Source organism: Panthera onca, chromosome B3, assembly GCF_046562875.1.
Source record: "Panthera onca isolate mPanOnc1 chromosome B3, mPanOnc1 haplotype 2, whole genome shotgun sequence".
NCBI classification, from domain to species: domain Eukaryota; kingdom Metazoa; phylum Chordata; class Mammalia; order Carnivora; family Felidae; genus Panthera; species Panthera onca.
The window spans coordinates 112,543,727-112,556,404 of NC_138344.1; the positions used below are offsets into that span (position 1 = coordinate 112,543,727).

At 33.8% G+C, this 12,678-nt stretch overlaps 1 protein-coding gene across 5 annotated transcripts in view; it reads left to right on the top strand.

The window, feature by feature from the left end:
- PALS1 (protein associated with LIN7 1, MAGUK p55 family member) overlaps positions 1-12,678 on the top strand; it is a 93,662-nt gene that overhangs the window by 54,072 nt on the left and 26,912 nt on the right. For all 5 annotated transcript variants that reach the window (XM_060620093.3, XM_060620097.3, XM_060620094.3 and 2 more), the window contains exons 4-7: positions 5,330-5,407; positions 6,495-6,641; positions 8,135-8,296; positions 9,971-10,048. In XM_060620093.3, the coding sequence (XP_060476076.1) occupies positions 5,330-5,407; positions 6,495-6,641; positions 8,135-8,296; positions 9,971-10,048 (465 nt within the window). The remainder of the gene's footprint in view (positions 1-5,329; positions 5,408-6,494; positions 6,642-8,134; positions 8,297-9,970; positions 10,049-12,678) is intronic.

The following is a 12,678-nucleotide window of genomic DNA, read 5'->3' on the forward strand; positions in this document are numbered from 1 at the left end:
TGCCTTTATTTTACAGCTGGAAAAATGTTAGCAGTCACCTAATTCAACCCTTCTGTTTTATATTTCTGGATATTGATAGTGAGGTCAGGTGAGGTTTTGTGAATGGCATAAGACTAATAACTAGGCTGTTCATACATCCAGTACCTAATGTTCTGCTTTTTAGCATTCGTAATTCCAACTATTTTAATATGCAGTATTTAAAAGAAGAGGTTACTTCATGCTTTAGTTGTATCACTTTTAAATGAAAATTTAAGTAAAAAAATTCAAGGAATATAGTGAAAGAATGTCTTAAAACATTAGGAAGTGTTCTCTGTTTTTATAGCTCTTTAAAATAGTACTTTTATAGTTTTTTGTGTGTCAGTTAAACACTGAATATTTTATAACAGATAATAAAATTTATATATTGAATCAAGATTAAATCTTTGAAAATATAGGAAATGTATTAATAACCCCACAACAAGTATTTTTGTCATTAAAGTGCTTTTATCAAGAAAAGGTTGAAAACTTGGGTTTCATTTAATGAACTTTTTGCTTAGTCCAGTAAAAATGTAAGACAACAGACTAGGAAATAGTATTTTATTATTTGATTTTGAGATATTGAGATATATACATGTGTATACATGTATAAATATATATATAACAAAAACTTGAATCCAAAAGAACTCTCACAAATTAATAAAAAGACTGTTCTTTTTTTTTTTTTTTTTTAAGTGGGCAAAGGACTTGAACAGACACAGAAAGAAAAAAATCCAAATGGTCAATAAATATGAAAAGGTGTTCAGATCATTCCTATCAGAGAAATACAAATTAAAACAAAATGAGATACCACTACAGAGACACCAGAATGACTTAAAAAAACAAAAAACAAAAAAACAGGCAATATCAAATGTTTGTGAGCTTGTGAAGCAGCCAAAACTCTCATAGAGTATAAATTGGTACTACCACTTTGGAAAATGTTTGGCAATATCTACTAAAGCTTAACGTACCTATATATTATGAACCAGCAACTCCACTTCTGGTTACATACCTGAGAAAACTGAAAACGTATCCACACAAAGGCTTAGGTACAAATACTGTTTTAGCATTCAGATAATAACTGGAATCAACCCAGATGTCCATTGACCAGTTAAAGTTGAGTTAGGCTATCACTGAGGAAGAACAGTGAATCAATTACAACCTAATGAGAAGTACTGTGATGGCAGTATGAGTAAGGTACCAAGAGCATGTGATAGATGTACCTGATTCAAGGGGCAGTGATGGGAGGAAGCAAAAATTTTGAAGAAAATTTAAGTTGCTGAATCTTGAAGGATGATTGGGAATTTACCAGGAAGTCCAAGAAAGAGGAAAAGCCATTCCATTGGCAAAGGGTACAAAGATCATAGTGACTGAGAAAGTTTCTGGCATATTTGTTCAACAATGAGTAAAGGGTAGGATATAGTCTTAAAATTGGAGTCCAGATCCTGAAGGCCAGAAAGCCATATTAATAAGTTTAAATTTAACTTATAATGGATCCATGTTGGTAAATATTTTTAAATAATTAACTTACACAAATAGATGACAGGAGAAAACCATAGGATCAACTTGATGATGCAGAAAAGATACCTGAAAATAAATTCAGTACCTTTCCCTTGGTGGTGAAAATTCTTAGAAAGCCAGGTACATTTTGTTAAGTTGATAAATAATATCAAATCAATGGGGAGCATCTTGCCTAATGGTGAAATACCCACCACATTGCTTTTTAAGCTTGGAACAGGACAATCTACAGACTCTCACCTCTAGTACTAACATTTTTCTGGAGGGACTAGCTACTACAACGAAAAAGTAAAAACATAATAGTATATGTAATAGTGAAATATAAAGTGGGAGAACAGGGAAACTATGAATTTGTTTCTAATTTCAATAGGTTGAATTAGTTACTTTCAGAAGCAAAAACATTGGTTTATTTGATATTCAACATGATGCCTATTAAAATATGGATATAATTTGTACACATGCAAACATCCTTTTCAAACATGCATGTGAGAGATATTGGAAAAAGTAAATTATTAAGAAGCCTATCTTTAAGTGGTGAGAGATAGGTAATTTTTTTATTTTGATATTTATGTTTCCCAAATTTAATATGAAAAAGTCACTGTAAAGAAAAGTTTAAAGCAAAAAACTTAGAAATTGTGTAAGGTCAAGAATGGAGGCATAAAGTATGGAGGCTATGTAATTGTCCAGCTGTAAGATTTTGAGTAGCAGTTGAACATGAAGTGAAGAAATATTTAAATAGAAAACTAATAGGACCTATTGTTCCTATATGGAGACTAAAGGTAAAGGAGACATCAAGGAAGACTTCCTGTCCTCTTTTATTGAATTTGTCAAAACATTGAATGCAGTTTGCCAGCCATTCTGTGAATAGCCAAACAAAGCTGAAAAAGATGAGTTCCATCTATAATGAGCTCAGTCTAGTCCCATCAACAATTTTAAATCAAGTTTGTTCAGACTTATGAGTACATGTTATCTAAGCAAATTCAGGTCGCTGGGACAGCTGGCATCATAGGGACCATTCACGGTCATCATAGGGAGACAGCCTGATACATGCAGGGAGGAAGCAGCAGTTTGGGGCTGGACCAAAAAAGGTTATAGCATGAGGAGTGCCAGGTGATAGGGCTGGAGAAGAGGCAGAAATCAGATGATGCTAAGAATAACACTAAGGAGCTTGGACATGATCTTGTAAGTGACAGCCAACAAAAACTAAAATGTTTATATTTCTGTTTTAGAATTGAAAAAGATATTTAATGACATAGAAAAATGTTTTTATAATTAATATCAAGTAAAAGTAGTTATTAAATGCTGCTATAAAATTATATAAATAGTATGATCTTATTTCAGTAAAACTAAGCATAAAGGAGATACACAGATTTTCCCATAGTTTTGGGGTTTATGGACATATTTTTTTGGTAACCAACTTTATTGAGCTATAATTTACATATGCTTAAAATGGGTACATTTATTGTATAGTTCAGTATGCTTTGACACATGATATACACCTGTGTAATCTATCACTGTGGTCGTTACAGAAGCATCCGTGACTTTCGCTAAGCTCCCTCATGGCCCTTTACAGACAGTAACACCTCCTTCCCACTTCCCGGGCCCTAGGCCTTCACTGATCAGTTTTGTTTTTATTTACTAATTTGCCTTTTCTGAACATTTCATATAAATGGAATAAGATCGTATGTAGTCTTTTGTGTCTGACTTCTTTTTCATATTTATCCATGTGTTGCATTTATCAGTATTTGTAACGTCTTGCTGAGTAGTAGTATTCCATTGTATGAATATCCCGCAATTTGTTTAACCACTCACCTGTTAATATTTGAGTTGTTTCCTGTTTATCATTCTGGCAAATGTGTAATGGTATCTCATTTTAGTTTGTATTAACATATAGTGGGCATTTTTTTATAGGCTGTTTCCCTATCTTTTGTAAAATAGCTTGTCAGAGTTTTTTTTACCACTTAAAAAATCAGATTGTTGATCTGAGTTGTAAGAATTTTTTTTTAAGTTTATTTATTTTTGAGAGAGCACGAGCAGGGGAGGGGGCAGAGAGAGGAGGAGAAAGAGAATCTCAAGCAGGCTGTGCACTGTCAGTGCAGAGCCCAACACAGGGCTTGATCCCGTGAACCATGAGATGAGATCATGACCCGAGCTGAAGTCAAGAGTCAGACGCTTAAGCAACTGAGCCACACAGGCATCCCAGGAATTACATTATTTAAATGGAAGGAACAGTAGATTTAAAATTAGAGACTGGGTTTTAGTACAAGGAAATAGAGAATCCTTTGCCAAGTTACACGAAAGAAAAAAATACCAGTAACATCAGGAAAGAAAAAAGCATGAATGCAAACATAGGAGATTAAAAAATTATAATACAGTTACAGCTTTATGGTGTTAAATGTCCAAGTGCTATGAAGTGGATGGTTCTTTTAAGGAAATATAAATTGCCAAAGTGATTTAAGGACAGATAACCCAAAAAAGTAGACAAGTAACTATCAATAAAATATAGTTAAAATTAAGAAATCAGAAATCCACCTTTAAAAAATCACCATGCTCGGGTGATTTTATGTACAAGCTCTATCAAAACATTAAGAAACATAATTCTTGTGTTAAACTGTTTTAATACTTAAGTGTAGGAACATTAATATAGAAATCTTAAAATATGAATAACTCACATCTAGAAATGTATTAAAATAGTAATTTATTATTAAAACCTTGGATTGTAACTTGTTCTGTGAGTGTCTTGCAAGCCAAGCAATCATTTCTAATAAATTTTAACTTGATAAACGGCAGTCTCTTGCAATATGAGTAATAATGTGATGCCAAACATTACATGATCACAACTGAGCCGATGGTTCTTGAAATTTGCTTTGATACATGAGTGCTTTGGATTACAAGCGGGTTTCCTGAGTGAATTGTGCTCACAGACCAAGGTTTTACTGTGTGCCCAGGTACTGTGCTAAGCAGTTTATATGGATTATCTCAAACTTTGAATGGTAGGTGCCATTTTACAGGTAAGGAAACAAAGGCTAAAAGAAACTCATCATAATTAAGTGTTTCTCCTATGAATGCAAGAATTGCTCCACCTCGAGACTTTTTTAATTACCTGTGCCTGTGGTATTGTAGTTGTTCCATTACTCTCATGTAAGCTTATCTCGTTAGTCTGTAACTCTTTAAAGTATCATCTCTGGTTTAAAATATATAAACATATGATTTTAAAACTACAAAATAGCAAGTAACTGTTAAGATAGTTTTTCTTCCCTTATGTAATCATTTTTAGTCTATTTTATAGTACATTGATAGAAACTTCCAAGAAGCAAACAGTTTGGGACACCTGGGTGACTCAGTGGGTTGAGTGGCTGTCTGACTCTTGAATTCGGCTCAGGTCATGATCCCAAGGTCATAGGATTAAGCCCCACATCAGGCTCCACACTGAGAATGGAGCCTGCTTAAAATTCTCTCCCTCTGCCCCTCTCTCCTGCTTGTACTCTCTCTCTAAAATTAAAGATTTAAAAAATAAAAAAAATTTAAAAAAAATAGTTCATTCATAGTCATAAATACCAAAATCTTTAGTGTATTTTTTTAAATAAAAAACACTGTTAACAATGATAGCAAGATGGAAAACTCTGAGAAAAAACACATTCCTTTTTTTCTCTTATAATTCTTTGTAGTGCTTTCCTTTCTTATAAGTAGATTTTACTGATTTAAATTGTATCTTTTTTTTTTTTTTTTTTTAAGACTTGTATAGATGCTGGTGATGTTTCCTGTAACCTAGGAAAAATAATCTTTTGTTTCTTAGGTACAAACTGTTTTGAAGCCAATCCACCAGAAGGAAGGACAAGAATTAACTGCTTTGCTGAATGCTCCACATATTCAGGTAGAAAATGAACAGAACCATATGTATGTATATATATATGTGATTTTTCTAGCATTCAAAATCTCTTTGAATCAAAATCTCTTAGGGCTAGAAAGAACCTCAAACATTATCTGTCCAGCCTGTTTTATTTACACCTCCCGCTGCAAAATAAATTACTATGTTGAAATATATATATAGATATATAATATAGATATAGATATTTATATAGTTACTTGTTTTTTGGATTATCTATTTTTATATTTAAAATTAACCACATTAGTTTTGAAACAACTTTATATTTTTCACAAAAATTCTTCCCTTTTGGGAGTACCTGGGTGGGGGTGGCTCATTCAGTTAAGCATCCGGCTCCTGATTTTATCTCAGGTCATGATCTCATGGTTTCTGATTTTGAGCCCCGCGTCAGGCTCTGCACTGACAGTCGGAAGCCTCCTTGGGATTCTCTCTTTCTTCCTCCCTCTTTGCCCCTCCCCTGGTCATGTTCTCTCTAAAAAATAAAGATTTAAAAAAATTCTTCCCCTTTTTTGGTTATATTTTTCCATAAATTTTAATTTTCTATGGTGTTGGTCCATTAAATTGATTTTGTTTTTATGAAGTTTAATAAGCATTTTTTAAATTTTATTTTTTAATGTTTATTCTTGAGAGAGGGAGAGACAGCGTTAATGGGGGGAGGGGGAGAGAGAGAGAGAGGAAGACACAGAATCTGAAGCAGGCTACAGGCTCTGAGCTGTCAGCACAGAGCCTGCCGTGGGACTTGAACTCACACACTGCAAGATCACGACCTGAGCTAAAGTTGGATGCTTAACCAACTGAGCCACCTGGCTGCCCCTGAAGTTTAATAAGCATTTTAGACTTTGATAACCCATCCGAGAGTTACCCTGTTACACTTAACACATCTTTATTTTTAGCTATAAAAGACACAGGGTTGCATATGTACTTCAGTTAGAAACTTTGGAAACAGATCTGAATAAATAATTATAGCACCTCTTTTAAAGGTTTAAATGAGAATATTAATCTACATGATTAGGTTAAAAATCTCTCTACAGAAATCATGCTGCTACTGTAAATGCTGTGGATTTCTTTGAAACAGGCACTTTTATTGGCCCATGATAAGGTTGCTGAGCAGGAAATGCAGCTAGAGCCCATTTCAGATGAGAGAATTTATGAAAGCATTGGCCAGTATGGAAGAGAAACTGTAAAAATAGTTCGTATCGAAAAGGCTCGAGATATTCCGCTGGTAAGTGTTCCACATCTGTGATCTGAGAGCCTTTCTACATAGAAATCTTCTATATGGCAGATAATTGAAGACCCCTTTACATTTCTGGTAGTTTTTCTTTTTTGAGGTTGACTTGCTGGAGTTCTTTTATGTTCTTGCTCTTGCTCATGTTCCTTATTCAGTTGAGAAAAATTTGTTCATGTTTTCTTACCTATGATTTGATGAAAATAATAGCTTGTAAAATAATTGTTGAGGAACAAAGAAGGGACAAATTATCTGCTTCATTTATTCTCCCAGCTTTTTAAAAAAACAATAATTAGAAATTCTGATATTTTCATTCCATTAAATCTCTTGAAATACAGTTACTTATATTTTCCACATATACTTAGAAATATGTATTCTTTAATGTTAATATTAATGTTTTAATTTTTTTGTTTTTTAATGTTGTCATGTAAAACTTTTTTTTCGATCTCTTTTCTAAATCTATCATTGTCTCAATTTTCTTTTGTTTTCAGAGAAACAATGTCTCAAATTACATCTTGAATAGTGTGGTACATAAGTTAGGGACTGTATCTTATGGGCAGTTATGTAATTAGATTTTTTCCCCCCACAGAAAAAGAAATTGGGAAAGTTACAAGAAAATTTTAAGTGTTTAGGAGAGGGGCACCTGGGCGGCTCAGTCATTTAAGCATCTGACTTCAGCTCAGGTCATGATCTCACAGTTCCTGGGTTTGAGCCCTGAGTAGGGCTCTGTGCTAACAGCTCAGAGCCTGGAGCCTGCTTCAAATTCTGGGTCTCCCTCTCTCTCTGTGCCTCCCTTGCTTGTCCTCTGTCTATCTCTTCCAAAACTAAACATTAAAAAAACATTTTTTTTTTAAAGTTTAGGAGAAAAATGTTACGAACTCTGTCTGCTTTTAAGCTTTTAATCCATATTTCATATTTCCATTTTTTGAGCATATGTATTTCAGTTGTGCTTTCAGTTTATGTAATGAATGCTAATGTTTGATACATTTAAATGTGAATTGGTTGCAGCTATAATATATAATGTTTGGATAATCAAGCAGATTATTATTCATCCCTTAATCATATTTTGAATTTTAAAAAAGGACTTTATAGTTACAAGTCATGTTCACAAAGTACATCTAAATATAGTATAACCATGAATCGTATCCAGAATCTAGAGAACAAATTTGATTATAGGTCTTCACGTTGTTTTTAAGTGCATATTTCTGTTATTGTATACTTCAGAAGTCTGCTTGATTCTAATGAATACATAGTGTGTCTGAAACAAAATGTAAGGAAAATGATGAACTTTCAAAGCTAATTACCATGGTTACTCTAGTTGTATAAGTTAGGTTGTTTTGGTTTTTTTTTTTCAAGATAACTGAAAGCTAGTATTGTTGAATAGAAACAAAATTTAATGAAGAAATGTTTAACAATAGAAAAAAATTAATGAAGAAATGTTTAACAAAAAAGTGCATTTCTATTTCAAAATTACATACTGCCTTTTTTAGGGTGCTACAGTTCGTAATGAGATGGATTCTGTCATCATTAGTCGGATAGTAAAAGGAGGTGCTGCAGAGAAAAGTGGTTTATTACATGAAGGAGATGAAGTTCTGGAGATTAATGGCATTGAAATTCGAGGGAAAGATGTCAATGAGGTTTTTGACTTGTTGGTAAGTTAATACAGGAGAATAACTGTTAGGTGGACACCTGGGTGGCTCACCCAGCTCACCCAGTGTCCGACTTCGGCTTAGATCATGATCTCACGGTTTGTGAGCCCGAGCCCCATGTCGGGCTCTGTGCTGACAGCTCAGAGCCTGGAGCCTGCTTCAGATTCTGTGTCTCCCTCTCTCTCTGCTCCTCCCCCTCTCATGCTGTCTCCTAAAAATAAATAAATGTTAAAAAATAAAAAGAACTGTTAGATTCTTAAAAGCTGTTTTCTTTGTAATTAGACTTCAAAATACAATATTTTAAAAATATTAAAAATTCTTAGACAATTTCTAACTGAATTTTCACATGATATAATTATTTCTGTAATACTTATTAGTAGAGTTTCATTTTGGGGTGGTTACCACTGATTTTTTTTTTTTTAAGCTTTATTACTACTATGTATATTGCCTCTGAAATCACAATATAACTAATTCTTCAACATATATTCATTGAGTGCCTACCATGTGCTAGCCAGTAGGAAAATAGTGATAAAACAAAGTCCATACCCTTATCATTTTTAAGTTCTTTTTTTTTTTTTTTAATTCTCTTCAACTGATTGCTGTTTCTTTAATGATATTAGGTAATAGTAATGGTATAGATGTACACTGCCCAACATAATAACCACTAGCTCCTGGTGCTAGTTATTTAGATTTAAGTAAAATTTTAAATTACATTCCTCATTCATATTTGCTGCATTTCAGGTGTTCAAGAGTAGTATATAGCTAATGGCTTCCGTATTAGAACGTTGTAGAAAGTTCTTTTGGACAGTGCTGGTATAATCAGGAAGCCATTTCATAGTCTGTCTTTGAGGGCAGTTTGATCACTTTGTATATATCCACAAACCAGACTTCTATTCTTATTTATTTAATATCAGTTGTTACAATAGAATCTGTCTTATCTACTGATGTTTGTTGAAGAATCTATAAAATGTCCTTATTTTCACCCAAACTCATTCATTGCTTTGGTAGAGCAGTGTCAGTGGTCATTGTTTTTAGGCCTTGTTTTATTGGCTCTTGTCTCTATGTTGAACACAGAGATAGCTCCTTGCTATCTCTGGACCAGAATTTGTGATTACTGTTCAGGTTGGAGGTATCTGAACAAGGCAGTCAGTGGTGTACTGGGAAATAATAGTTACCTGACAGTAAAACTCCATACAGTTAAAAAATAAAATGAATGACAGAGACCATGTATCTGGGAAGTGAGAATATGTGTATATTTGCATCATTTTTCTAATCCTGGTCACAATTACTATTTCAAGTTATACTTTATTAAAATTGATGTGTGCCAGAGTAGATAACCTAGAATTGTTATAGCACTGTGGTATCTTTCAATCCTTCACTGTGCAATCTTTCTAAGCTTACACCAAATGTAATACAAAAACCAAAGACTTATGAGCTAAGTGACTTTCTCTGGTGGACCAGAATTGCAGAATGTCCCATTCCTGAGTAGCTTATTATAATGGAGTTCATGAAAGGCCCAATTTGTGCTTCCTTATGAAACAGCATTCATCTTTACCAACTTTTTAGAAAGTGTTCTAGGGGATCCAGAATAGTCCAGTTTAGGGAATATTGCTTATAAGGTCATAGAATGATTTTTGTAAGTGACAGTTTTTAAATAACCTAATCTTTCTGTTGCAGTCTGATATGCATGGTACTCTGACATTTGTTCTGATTCCCAGTCAACAGATCAAGCCTCCTCCAGCCAAGGAAACAGTAGTAAGTGATTTTTTTATGTCCCATTATTTATTTTCTGGTGGCTACTGTTTACTTTTTTATTTAATTGACAAACTTTTTTTTTTTTAGAGTACTTTATGTTCACAGCAAAATTGAACACCAAGTACAGAGTTCTCACATATCTCTTGCCCCAACACGCACATAATTATCTCCACTGTCAGCATCCTGTACCAGGTAGAACACTTGTTATGTTGATGAATCGATGGTTTCATTATTTCTCAAAGACCATAGTTAACATCAGGATTCACTTTTGGTGTTGTACATCCTATGGGTTTGACAAGTGTATAGTTCATATGTATCCATCATTTTATCATACAGAATAGTTTGCCCTAAAAATTGTCTTGCTCTGCCTAATTGGCACTTCCTAACCCCAGTCCATGGCAACCACTGATCTCCATAGTTTTGCCTTTTCCATAATGTCATATAGGAGGAATCAAACAGTAGGTAGCCACTTCAGATTGGCTGTTTTCATGAGTGATAAGCATTTAAGTCTCCTCTATGTCTTTTCTTAGCTTTTGGTAGCTCTTTTTATTTATTTATTTTTTTTAAGTGCCAATAATGTTCCATTGTCTGGTTATACGGTAGCTTATCCACTTACCTACTGAAGGCTGTCTTGCTTGTTTCTAGGTTTTGGTGGTTATCAGTAAAACTGCTATAAACATCCCTGTGCAGGTTTTTTGGGGGTTTTTTTTGGTTTTTTTTTTTTTTTTGGTTTTTGGTTTTTAATTTATTTATTGTTTAATTTATATCCAAGTTAGCATATGGTGCAACAATGATTTCAGGAGTAGATTCCTTAATGCCCCTTACCCATTTAAACATCCCCTCTCCCACAACCCCTCCAGCAACCCTCTGTTTGTTCTCTATATTTCAGTCTTTTATGTTTTGTCCTCTTCCCTGTTTTTATATTCTTTTTGCTTCCCTTCCCTTCCCTTATGTTCATCTGTTTGGTATCTTAAATTCCTCATATGAGTGAAGTCATATGATACTTGTCTTTCTCTGACTGATTTCACTTAGCATAATACCCTCTTGTTCCATCCATGTAGTCCTATGCAGGTTTTTTTTGTGTGGATATGTTTTTGTCTCATTTGGTATACTAAGGAATTGAAAACTTATGTCCACACAAAAACTTGTACATATATGTTTACTTTTGAGTCTTAGAAATGTCTCTTTAATTATTTCTTAACACTCAAGTAAAAGGTAAATTCAGCAGTTCTTATTTAAATAAACATAAATATTAATATTTCAAAGTTAGTAAACTCTGAAAAGTAAAAAATAAAACATAGTTTTCTTGCAGAATTTTTATGACTTGCAACTTCTTTTTCTGTCATTATAGGTGGTTTATTTAACTTAAACATACTTAGTGTAGGAGGAAAAAGTGCTTTTTCAAAGTATGTATAGCTTTAATTTTAGAATATCTATTGCTCTTTATGTTAAATGTTTATTCAACTGCTATGGTAAAAGACAAACTTCATACAACCTAACAGTTCCACTCATAGATATATATCCAAAAGAATTGAAAACACATCCTCAAAAAAACTTGTATGTGAATGTTCATGGCAGCATTATTTTATTAACCACAAAGTAGAAACAGCCCAAATGTCTGCTACCTGATGAATGGAAAATGAAATATGATCCATTTTCAGAAAGGAATATTATTTGGCAGTAAAAAGGAATAAAGTACTGATACTTGCTATAACATGGGTGAACTTGAAAAAATTAGGCTAGATGAAAGAAGCCAGTCACAAAAGGCCATATATTGGTTCATTTATATGCAATGTCCAGAATAGGTAAATTTGTAGAGACAGGAGGTAGTAGATTCTTAGGTGTAGGAATGGAGAGTTAGGAGAGCATGGGAGTGATTCTTAATCAGTATGAGGTTTCCTTTGGAGGTGATAAAAAAATGTTACAAAATTGTTCATGGTTGTACAACTCTGAATTAATAAAAAGTATCCAATTGTGTACAGTAGTGACTTTTATAATGTATGAGTTATTTCTCAGTAAAGCTGTTCGGAAATTTACAGACTTCAAAATGCTGAGTTGATGTAGAAGGCTGATGTGTATTGCATCTGTTATTATTAACTTCTTCAAAAGCATAATGGTTTGAAAGAACACAGTTTCATTTTTTTGTCAATATTTCATCACAGTTATGGGGCACCTGGGTGGCTCGGTTGGGCAACTGACTTCGGCTCAGGTCATGATCTCACAGTTCGTGAGTTCGAGCCCCGCGTCAGGCTCTGTGCTGACAGCTCAGAGCCTGGAGCCTGTTTCAGATTCTGTGTGTTCCCTCTCTTTACCCCTCCCCTGCTCACACTCTCTGTCTCTCTGTCTCTCGATAATAAATAAACATTAAATTAAAAAAAAAAAATTCATCACAGTTATGCTTCATATTTTGGCTATCATTCCATGTTTTCCCTTCATTCCTTATGGAACATATTGAAGTTGATGTTGCATCTGCAAGCTTCCTTCTGTTTAAAGTGCTTTGTAGGAAGAAAAATGAGGAAATAGTTTGTCCCTGAATTCCATTAGCCTTATTCTCTATGCCTTTTTCCCTGTAAACAAGGCCTTAATTTCAAAAGTAGCTCTGCAATCTGAGTAGACTTCACAGAGGAGGG